This window comes from Lissotriton helveticus, chromosome 7, assembly GCF_964261635.1.
Source record: "Lissotriton helveticus chromosome 7, aLisHel1.1, whole genome shotgun sequence".
Classification (NCBI taxonomy): Eukaryota; Metazoa; Chordata; class Amphibia; order Caudata; family Salamandridae; genus Lissotriton; species Lissotriton helveticus.
In genome coordinates this window covers 1,678,823,475-1,678,835,874 of record NC_136068.1, presented here as the reverse complement: position 1 = coordinate 1,678,835,874, position 12,400 = coordinate 1,678,823,475, and the positions used below count along the sequence as shown (strand labels likewise).

Genomic DNA, 12,400 nt, shown 5'->3' with positions numbered 1-12,400 from the left:
AGCTTTCTCCATCCATTTCGTAAGGATATTTCATTTTTGGCATTCTAAGTCTATCTAAAACACAATTTCATATTTAAGCTCAACTTACATATAGGACACATTGGGGGAGGTTTCAACATTTTCAGCTTCTTTGATTTGAGCCTCACTGATGTCCATCCCAACCACCTTCTTGAAATGCGAGGCCAATATACGTGTGCTCTGCCCAGTGCCACAGCCAACATCCACTGCCAGCTCAAATGGCTTTCCTTTCTGTTAAAAGATGACATATTAAAGAACATTATTTGAGGCAGGCTTGTTCCAAGCAAAATGTACAAACTGCATGGCCACTTTTCGGTAGGTGTATATCAATATTTATATTTTAAATTCTTAGAGCAATTCCTCCTTACATTAATGAAAAGCTGCTGATGATCAATGTGATCTCTCAACATTCTAAAATGATATGCTAGGTAATTGCAGACACCATCTCCATAATTACATGCCATGTTCCTCTATTCCAGTGATATGTTCTTTTGTATTTTCTCTATTGGATTGGAAAGTAAGGAACTTCTGCAACCCACTGTTGAAGGCTGTGATCGAAGATAACACATTGCCAAGCATATGCGGCCCTACATGAATAAACTGCCTTTAAAGATTTGCAAACCATGATCAAGCTGAAAATGGCATGATTGATGTACAATGCTGTTGCAGGGATTCTGCTCAGAAACAGAACTATGCTTGGGATCACAGGACTTCAGCACGTAGGGATTCAATCACCTTACAACATCAGCACCAATGGCCCCAAATCCAAGCTAACTAATAGTGCTTTACCTGCCTCCTAACCTTCCAGAGAGACAGGCAATTAGCACCTCAGAACACAACACTCCGAACTCTCTCAGGAGTCATGGTAACAGGTCATCACTTTGCGTTCTCTAACTCACACATGTCCACGATAAAAGGAAAAAAACACATAGAAAACGTACAATATTTATTGAAACAAATGTGTTCAATCATGCAAAAACTGTGCAGCAATTAGGAAACATATGTAAGTAAATAACATGACTAACACAATCAATAAACTGTACACAATAAAACGCTGTGTCTTAGGATCTAAAACAAATTTAGACATATCCATATCTCCAGAAATGAGAGAAAGATGTTGTTTAACTGCAGACTGTTTGGAATGTTCAAATCACTGTTGACCCAATTTCTCCATCCAATAGGTGGTAATAATAACTGAATGTTGGGAGCCGAAGTAATAGGAATTGGGCCTGTTTGCCTTAAACCCCAGTATGGAAATTAGAAAATGAGGATGATAATAACCACCCATGAGGATCTGAAAGTGTGGAATGAAATGTGCCATTCTGCAACATGCTATTCAGTGACTCTCCAGTATAATTTGTCATATCTAGCAAATTTTCAAAGCGGGCAATAGGGGGTGCATTGTTTTCATAATTTTTTTTAAATCCTAGAAATGTGATCTGTTGAACAGTGTCAATCAGGAGAATCATTTGTGTTAAAAATGAACAGGCTTGGAACAGGGTTTTTGTTTCCTATACGTGCCAAGGTTTGGCACCCCAAATCAAATGCATTTAAATTGTGTCCTTCCAGTAGTCATAGCCTTTAATGGCTAATTGTGTGGCAAAAGAAGCAGTATATATGATCTTCGTTTATGTAAGCAGAGATTTTTTGGGAAGAGTAGGGGCTAATTTAAAATATTATGACATTGGGTCAGATGTATCGTGTCCTGTAAAATAGTTACGTTTGTATTTATGTGTTTTAGAACTCCCTTGTGGGCTTATGGGGCAACGTTCCCAATGAGTGATATTAAAAATGGGGTGCTGGACAGTAGAATGTTGCATATAGTGATGTCCAAAATGATGGTAAAATAACATTTCTACATATATCACAGAATTCATGTACAAAACCTTTGACTCAAAAAACGGTTTATATTCTAGCTCTGAGAGCGATGGAGTTTACAGTATCAACATCCCACCCATCATATTGTAACCCAGGTAGTATTATATCACCCATTGAGGGACTAACCACTTTTGGTATCTATAGGATATCCGTACGATCGAATATATGAAAAATACCCTTATCCCAAACAATTCAATCAGTCACGGGAACAGTTCAAATGTTCAGGGGGGACAAGTCTCTTTTCAGATCATCTGAAGATGAATGTGGGGCCAACACCCTATCAACCGGTTCCGTAGCAGAGCATCCTGGTAGATAATAACCAGTCATCAATGAGAAAAAAACAATCATTAAATCGATCCACAAAATTTAGAAAAAACTAAGGAAAGTGTAATCCAAATATGTCTCCAATATCAGACCATATAAGTGCGTTTCAGCCAGGAAATAACAGCACAGATCCTTAATGGAGGAGTGTCAAAAACAGAAGAACTGTCTGATGAAAAATCATCTTGATCTATAGCATTATAGGAGTAATGTTAGAACGACCAAGGGCTCCTTGTGACCTACTATTGAGGTAGTTTGACATGATAAATAGAGACAAATCGATTGACTTTAGAACCAGGGAGCGGTGGCAGGATAACAGTCTCGAACCTTGAATGCCAAGGACTTCCACCAGAGCTTAAAGGACCAAATCCTTTTTGCCCACTACCTTCTCTCGCACAAGATCACCAATTAATTTTTTAAGAGACAGCTGCTTTGAACTGCTCTTAGGAATCGGTGTCACAGTAGTCTTGTGGATCCTGTAATACAACACAATGATTATATATGTCAGAGGGAGTGCCACAATGTCTAAAGCGCCAAGTTCTGAAATAAACATTCTGATGCCAAAGAGGACGTTGGCTATTCAGAGAACTTTTAGGGAGGTTATTTAATGCCCTCCGAACTCTATAAAGACAATGGATCCAACTATACCCTGTACATATGACTGTAGCTGGTAAAGACTGCTTTGAGTCACAGTTCATCCTTTTGACAACAGAATTGCCCCGGGCCATTATGCAGAAGAATAATGCACCTGCACCTGCACATGCACGGAAGTCACAGAATCCCAATAAGCTTTTTAGGCAAAGGCCGGGCCCTAGTCCGAGTGGAGTGTACCACATGCGTGTGTCCCAATGACGACTTGCTGTCTTTAATAAACGTTTGAGCATCAGTTGAGCGCTGTGGCCAAACCCAGAAGAACCTGGAGCCATGGAACCACTGCAACTAAAATACATTTAAATGTAGTATTGAAAATCAGAGGACCACAGTGGTCCATATAAACACATCTGAAAGACTTATACGAAATGAACAGGTGTGTCTGCAGGGGACGAGCCACGGTGGAAGCCTTAATTTGTTGACAAGTGTCACAACACAGGGTATATATTTTGGCACGTTGGTACAAACAATGCCACCAATAATGTTGCTGATACAGGGAAATAGTTTTCACCACAGCAGCATGTGCAGAAGCAACACAATCATATGCAGCTATCACTAAACATAGCCTGCGGGTTTGTTTGGGTATCAATCAATCGCCAACCAATGTAATCATTACAAAGCATATATTCTTTTCACTCAAGTGGTTGTAATATTTAGAAGGAAAGCCTTTAGTCAAAGTTGTGCTGTCTTTAATGGGATTATACTGTTTTAGCGATAAGACAGAAGAAGGCATGGTGTAGACATGTTCATACCGGAGGAATTCTTGAGTCTGTAAAGATGGTCGAAGACAAAGTCTACATCAACAGCTGTTTAGGATGTTGTCCACTGTATCCATAAAGTATGCAGGGCTTTAGCACTGGCAATGCTAGCGTTTGCGACAGCTGCTGAGGCTGGCACAGGAGTAACTGCAATGATGCGTTTCCCTTCTGCAATTGGCTATTCATTAAGGATAGCCATTGGCACATCAGTCAGTATTTTTTCCGGGGAAGCAAAACACATTTTGACACTAGAATATTAATGCTATTTATTTGCTATTGGCACGGTTTCACATTCTTCAGAAGTGATAAAAGTGAATCCATATGCACCGGATTAAAACCCGGATGACTAGGTTTGTGGTATTTACAAATACATGTAAGTGAAGTATGGTAAGTAAGTCATTGTAATGATCTAAATATGTCAGTCTGTTCTGATGTACAAAGTGAGGTGGAAAAATCAAGTTGTAGTAATCTATAAAGCAATTTTACGCATTGTGTTTAATCAGGAATGTAAGTTCTGCCAAAATTACGAAATCCTAGCAGGGACGGTAATTTATTTAATACATTTGGAGGTTGCAATTGTGCACATTTCTCCAACAAATGCAATATGGGATTTATTATATTTAAATGTGTATCCAAAGGCAGGGAAGCCTAAAATGTAGTGGTCCACTCTGGCCAAATGTGAGTTTAACTCATCTCCTGTAAGATTGATATCATCTACATAGGATAAAGCACCTGGGTCAATTTCATGTGGAATTGACATTATAAGGGCTGGAAACAGTCCTGGGATGTTCGTTTAGCCCATGGCCAAACGAGTAAAGCAATGCTGAAATCCTAACACAGAAAACACTGTCCAATCCCTGCTTTTAGGAGCTAGGTTTTGGCTGAAAAAACCATTGGAGATATACAAGGTGGTGTTGTATTATTTATGGACTATATTGCTAATGAGTGCCCTACTGTGTGTTTTCTGCATTGTAAAAGTGTGTATATACCTTTTTAAATGTCTGCAGTCTAAGACTACATGATATAAATGATCTGGTTTCAATACAGGAAAAAAGAGAATTAATTAATTTACGACATACAGAGTTCAATTATCCCAGTTTCTCCAATTGGAAGAGTATTTCTCTAATGGATGCCTTAGCAACTTGTTCAACGGGGTGCTGTGGTTGCACTGGCATGCTGGTCCTAATAGGGATTATGTGATAAGGAGAGTCTTTAACCCAGCCAACATGGTCTCAGTATAATGCTGAGGCTTGTGCAAGAGCCAATTCTGCTGCATAAGCATGTTTGACTGCGTCAGAGACTAGAGCACCCTCATCTTGTGGGGATGTTTGAACAAAAGGGATGGGGGCAGTCAACCTATGTCAAAAGGATGTCATAGGACAGAGTTAAGATTTCACAGAAAATTACTTTGATGGTGCACGATATACCACTCTCAATTTGTATATCCAAATCACATACCATATCTGGAGTGGCTAGGCACCTGTCTGCAGTCGCAACTGTAATGAATGTATCAGTTGCTCTCACTGGCATAAAACTCCTGGCAAATTTTGCGTACTATGGTGACTTTTGCAGTGCTATTGATGAGAGTCACTGCCAAACTCCTGTTCAGGAGAAATGTTCTCAGAGTTAGTGGAATATTTTACAGTAATTGCTGTAACCTTCTTTTTCTGAAATTTTGACTTAAATGGAGGAGTTCAATACTCCTTTTTTATCTGCATATCAGACGAGCATTGTGAGTCCCTTTTCGGTGCCACATACTCTTTCTGACTGCGCTCACATTGCCCTCCTCTCAAAGGAAAAAGGATAATGTGGATCAAAACACTGACACTTCTCCGGGGGCTTGAGTTTAGTGCGATCACTAAAATGTTAGCGTTTCTCTGAGATATCCAGGGGTTTAATATTTCCACAAGGTTTAACTTTTGGTTTCCTTTCAGATTCATCCCAAACTCACAGGTTTTCTTGGCTTTCTTGCCTGTACTATTATGCCAAGAAGGTGTTTAGTTGATATGGTTCACAAATTATTGCTTCCTAAGTATGTGTACACATCACTTTCTCGGTCAACAACTGTGACCAATGTGAGTCTCTGGCGTATAGTCAGTGGTGCTGCTTCGCCTTTAATGTTAGACAGAATCATGGCAGACACTACAAGTAAATTTCCCATTAGTTTCATCCCCTAATCCAGGGCAGCAGCTGCACCATATTAGTTCTGTATTTGTTTTAACATAACTGGTAAAACTGACATGGGCGGAGTACCATGATTGATAGTATAGACAGCCGTAAAGACTGTTCCCCATGTGTTAAAATATTCTATCACAGAAATGATTCTATGGGGAAAGCATATAGTCAAGATTCTGTGCTGTCCCGTACTGGGAAACACAGCTTCAATTTGGTCGATCTTTTGGGTGAGTTTTTCTTACAACTGAATGAACAATCATAGGAATTATGGTTGGCACTGCTGGCAACTGGGCTTGCTGGCAAAGTCATCAAGTTGCATTAAACATATTTGGTAAAGAGTCTATATATAGTAATTAGTATATCATAAAAATATCATATTTGTGAAATATTAGGAGCTGCCATGTCAGGATATGGTGTGTATCTAGCTTGAGATGGCCAAGTCGCCACCTCATGGTTCTGGGATCCATGCAAACTGGTGTAGCTACATGTGGAAGGGCGCCAAGAAACAAAGTATGATGGTCCCAGTAGTCCAGCAGCATTTCCATTAGCATATATTCTCAAAAAGATGTGATGCTGGAGGAGTCGTCCATCTATGAAAGGTGTTTGTATTACCATCCCTATCTGAAAAATTGACCCAAGAGTAAAATACTTCAAAGCATTAAGCATCGTTGGCTTCAGCCACAAAGATAAAAGCACCACCCTCTTTAGTCATTCCATAATGAATTACATGTGCATTGATAACAGGTCTGCAATTTACAGGAATAGCAACAGGCTGTGCCATCATAATAAAGCAGAATGGACAACAAAGTGAATCATAAAAATGTGTAAAGTCCTTTTGAACTTCCATGACTGAAAATCCTGCGAGTCATAATCAGTTGGTCTACATCTCGGGTTTGTAGCTTGTTCATCTCAGCACCTTTTGCCTGCAAGCCTTGTTGTGCTCTGTTTTTAGAGTTGCATGTCTAGGCTTATATGATAAGAATTGCTCTTCAAAAAACAGCATCTGGATCTCTCTATTATTGATAGGTATTAGTGTCCCACCACAGAGAAAAACAGGACAAAATGATTTTTGGTCTTGTGCAATGTACAAACTGAACAGAAGCAGAAAGCACAATAATAAAACATGTGCAGCATATTTCAGAAATAAAAATATGGCACAAAAACAAGTGTGTTACTATGCATTGTGTGCAAAGCAAAAGCGGCCTATAATGTGTGCAGTTAGGTTAACATAAGGAAAAACTACTGTGTGCCCAGTAGGGGACTCACAAAAACGCTCTCCACCATGCTCAACCTAGGTACCTGTTAAATAAGTTTAATATTGCAGGAGACAGACACTCCCTATGACTCCAATAAATACCAGTGCCCTCTGACTTGAACCTAAACATTTCCTCTGCTTGGATTTTTCACCAAATCTACCCCATTGCTTCAGGAAGTATGTACATTTTAGCGGATGGTGATCATGCCATAAAGTATCATGAAGCAACAACTATGAAGTCAGTGAGTGTGTCTTCAGGGGACAGGGGCTCTTCTTGGTATAGTCACCAGAGAAGGATCCCCAAAGAAGTGATATAATTAACTGGAGAACAAACGTCATGACTACATACTTGAATGCTATGGGAGATGAGTGTAGGGTGACTTACAAGTTCATCGCTCCTTTTCACACCCAAGGAAATCATCATGTGGAGAGGATCAACAAAAGACTAAAAACCTGATTATAGTGTCTGGGGAACTTCATAGGAAGTGAAATGTTCAATTACCATGCCTTTATTTGTCAACAGGGAGATAACTCAAACGGAAGTGAGATTGATCTATTTTAAACTTGTGTAAGGGCACCCTGTTAGAGAGCCTTTAAGTCTAGTATGAAAAACTTGGGAGTAACCTCTTAAGGAACTCACACAGGAAATAGTAGACTATATACTAGGCCAGTGTTCCTGCAAGGCAGAGTACAACAAGAAGGCTACTGAAAACCTAGAGGCCATCCAGGATCTTGTTAAGCACTGGTATGACAAAAAGCGTCCTTGGTAGAGCATACACCAGGTCATATAAGTGTGGATGGAAGAGTATGTGGCTCCCAGGGCCCTCTGGAACAAGTGTACTGGATCCTACACAGTGCTGAAGAAGATGAAAGATGCCAGCTACTTGGTGGACCTGGGCACTCTCAGACATGCCCACAGCATGGTGCATGTGAACTGGTTAAAACCACATTGTCACAGGGCACACATGACTATGCTCATAGTGAGTGATTATTGAGAAGAGAACAAGAGGGAACCTTTCCCAGACCTCTTTTCCAGTTCTGCTAAGGATGAGTCAGTCGAGGGAGTTGTCCTCTCTCCCACTCTGAATGAACAGTAACTAAAAGGATTGGACCCAGGGGTGACTAACCCCTCCAGTAGACCCTGAACGAGTCTTGTGCTGGTCCCCAAGGCAAAACCGGGAGGGGTGTCAGAACTCAGATGCTCTACAGACTACAGGGGACTAAATACTGCCCCCAAGATTCATGCACATCCGATTCCCACAGCTGATGCGCTTATAGACAATCTAAGGGCTGCCAACTACCTCAGCACTTTTGGTCTCGCTTGCTACTGGCAAATTTCCCTAAGGGAGCACAGGAGAGGTCAGAATTCTCCATTCCTGAGAGTCAATTACAATTGATGGTGATACCCTTTGGTCTGAGGAATACTGCTGTCACCTTTCATAGCCTGGTGACGAGACTTCTGTCAGGATTGATGACAATCAGTGAAGCATTTCCTAATAATATAACTGTCTTTAGCTCTACCTGACATACCACTAGACCCACCTAAGAAAAATTCTGTAGGCTCTGCAACAGGCAGGCCTGACTATCAAGTCCAGCAACTGCCAGATAGAGCTGGACTCTGTGGTTTGCCTGGTGTTTCTGGGCCACCTTGTTAGTGAAGGATATGTACAGCCTCTCCAACCCAAGATCTAAACTATCATCGCTTGGTTATCACCTAAAGCACAGACTTAGTTCAAAGCCACTAGAGATCTGTGAAAGGTTATGGTGTCATTTTTGCCCCTTGACAGAACTCACTGCAAACAACTGCCCATGAAGTGTATTTACACTGAACAGTGTCAGAATGGTTTTAAAAATGTGAAAGAGGAACTATGCACAGCACCTGAACTGAAAGCACCTGACTTTAGCAGAGAGTTTGTCATCCAGACAGATGGTTTGAAGCATGGATTTGGGGCAGTATTGTCATAGTTGATAGATGAGAACCAGGACAAAACTGTTGTCTTTTCTAGTAGGCAACTCCTACGATAACAGAAGCATTGGAGAGGGAAACATTTGCTATCATTTGGTACTGAAGAAGCTGAGATCCTACCTGTTTGGGGCTCGCTTCAAGGTTCAAACCAACCACAGGTCTCTCAAATGTCAAATTCAGATGACATGGAATGGGCTTCGCAGGGGAACATAGACCCTGGACTGACCATACCAATGCAGATGGCCTTTCCAGGTTCTGCGATGATAACAACCAGAGGAAAAGTTAGTTTAGCCACACCTTTTATCCGGAGGGGGGCATGTACGACAATGAATCCTTTGGCATGATCATTCCCATATTTTTAACTGATTCTGGTGGTTGTTAGGACTATCGGCACAGAGGCCCTATTATCAGTCCCCAGTGTATGCGCTCTGACCCCTATAAACTTTACAAATTGGTTACAAAGTTTATGTGGCATATTTAAATTACCTGTCAATCCCTAGTATATGGTACCCAGTTGCCCCAGGGCCTGTAAGCTAAACATCATTAGTGGCCTACCAACAATAGAGTGACAATCCAACGCATGACTCCTGGCCTCCTGTTTTTAAACTGCAAATTTTACTTTGCCAAATAAACCTGTTTCCAGACCAAAACCTGCCATTTCGATATACATAATTCTTTCTTAAGGTGGGTTATAATACCAATAGGGCATTGTGCGTAGAAAAGTAGGGCAGATGCACTTACTTTTTACTTGTCTTAGCAGTGAAAAATCTCAAGAGTAATTTTTCACTGTGGCAAGGCTGGCTATTCCATAGATAGAAAAGTACTGATTTACATTATAACACCTGATAATGCATAACTTCAGTTCGAAAATAGCTTGAACCATGATACAAGGACTACAATTGATAGGAAGTTGAAATCCATCCTAGGAGCTAAGTTAGATTTTAAATTACTATTGTTCTGCTTAAACCTATGTCAGCCTTTCAATAGATAATCGACAAATGTCACCAAGCAACCTGCTTGCCTTCTGTAATGAAGTGTAAATGGTTTCCAGAAAAAGGACCAAAAGGGAGGGTAGGAGATGTGACATTCTGGCAAGATGGTGCAGGGGGGTCACAAGTTTCAAAGGGCCATCCCCTGTCACAGGTAGATGCATTTCACACTCAGGACTACTCCTACTATTGTCAAGTAGCCAAAGTGTCACCAACATCAGTAGGGAGAAAACCTGTTTCAGATCTGGTTCATAAGGGAAGTTTTCCCATTTCCCTAGATACTCTTCATGGGTGTGCCCAGAGCTCTGCACAAGTGAAGAACAGTTCTGTCATATTAGTTTCAGGTAGAGAGGGTCCTGTGAGATTTTCTACAGTAAAACACACACATTTGACAGTAAACACACAGGGAGTTCCATAATAGTAGGTAAGGGCACCCATAGGAGCTTTTGTCCCATTGGTTAGGGAGTGACCAGAAGTTTCCACTAACCACAGGTTGGCAGTGAACATAACAGTGGCACCCTCAGTACTTTCTCAGCAGACCTCTGGTGAAGAAGGAGAGCACCTGCTTTTGAGTCTATGGAGACAACCCCTTACTGCTAGATCTGCCCCTACTTATACTAAGGACAAAAATAGAAGAGTAGACTCCAAGGGCCAGTGGGCTAGACTCCTGTTCAGATCCAGGAGCACAAAAGCTGCAAGAATCCCAAATCTCTGCTAGGCCCAGCTGAGCCTTACCAACTTGATTTGACCTTGACCTTGCTAATGGCTTCAGAAAGATTGAGTCCTTACCCCCATATGGTGCTCAAAGCGCCCTGGAGCCTTCGCTGTTGTTATAGTGTACTGTTTCTCCATCAAAAACCTTTTCCAAAAGTTCTGCAAAAAGAACTAGAGGATACCAATGGACCACCGCTGAGCAGCAGCTGCAGATTGCCAATTTTTGTCTAGACACAACATGATTGTATGCCCTGCTGAAAGGATCCTGACTTTCAGAACAGTTTCATAGTCTGAAATTAGAAAATGTCACTGGGTCCAGCTCTAAGCAGTCTTCTGCTGATGCTTCATCTTCACTTCCTTGGAGTTTTCCCACAGTCAATGTGAATATACGTGAACTTCCTACTACAGCCAAGGCTCCCACGGATGTCCTGTGCTTCACCTAGATGCCATCAACAAGTCCCTGTTAGGATACAGTTGACACCCTGGTCCACGAATAACACAGTCAACAAGGTCATTTCTCCCAAAAAATGTTTAAGTCTGAAGATAAACTTATAAGTGGGACAAAAGTGGTCCCTGTATTAGATACATGCTTCGTTGCAGTTGGTCTTAACTTTTGCCAGGAAAACCTGGGGGTGGCGTTGCTGCCATCATTCATAAAGATCACACGTTTACTACTCTACCCTCCTTGGACCTCCAAGACACGGAAAACTTAGTAATTAAATTTGTCTCAGAGAAGGGAACTATGGTGCTGGTATTGATTTATCGCCCACCCAAATCGATGCCTACATTCCCAGTCTCTTTGACTGAACAAATGGCCAGTCTAGCCGTCAATTATGAAAAAGTCATATTGATTGGGGATTTAAATTATTGGTATAATGACCCGGAAGCAGGACCCTAGGCCACTGAACTCTTTGAGCTTCTCTCCCACATGAACTTTTCTCAATCAGTCCTGACTTCCACCCATGAAAAGGGACAAATTCTGGACCAGATTTGGTCACGCAATGTCCCACTATCCACCCCGACAACAATACCTTGCATATGGTCTGATCATCACCTACTGCGATTCTCCATCTTCTCTCACAGCCACTCAAAGGCTCCCATCTCTGTGGGGGGGCTAGTAAGGAAATGGGGCTCACTAAATAATCAAGATTTCCTGTCTACTCTGGCCAATTCTCTCCCAACACCTTCCCCAGACATTAATATTATGGACAAAGATCTCACTGAATGGCTCCTGGCGGCAGGTTAGTTGAGCTGTTGAACCGCGTAAAGTCTGGGTCCCCCAACGATCCTTGTCCGCCGCATATTTTAAAGGAAGTCTACTTAACACTAACCCGAGGAATACTTTCCCTTTTGAACAAATCCCTATTACAGGGAATAGTCCCCAACTCGTTCAAAAACGCCACGCAGGTCCCATTAATTAAAAAACCTGGTGCCGACCCTTCTAACTTAGCAAACTACCGGCCCATATCCCTCCTCACTTTCGGTGCAAATATTCTAGAAGCCCATGTGGCCAGCTGTATCTCTAATTTTATAGAGACATCTGACTACCTGGAGCCCAACCAAGCCGGCTTTCACCAGGCACACTCTACCGAGACGGTGATCCTAGCGGTCCTTGACACTTTGAGAGCTAATGCCGATAAGGGCATACATCAGGCCTTGGTGCTCCTGGACTTGT

General features: G+C 41.6%; 1 protein-coding gene across 3 annotated transcripts in view; it reads right to left on the bottom strand.

Annotated features, from left to right (window-relative positions):
• Window positions 1-12,400, bottom strand: part of LOC144767615 (putative methyltransferase DDB_G0268948) — a 460,480-nt gene that overhangs the window by 164,097 nt on the left and 283,983 nt on the right. For all 3 annotated transcript variants that reach the window (XM_078651018.1, XM_078651019.1, XM_078651017.1), the window contains one exon: window positions 89-249. In XM_078651018.1, coding sequence (XP_078507144.1) covers window positions 89-249 — 161 coding nt within the window. The remainder of the gene's footprint in view (window positions 1-88; window positions 250-12,400) is intronic.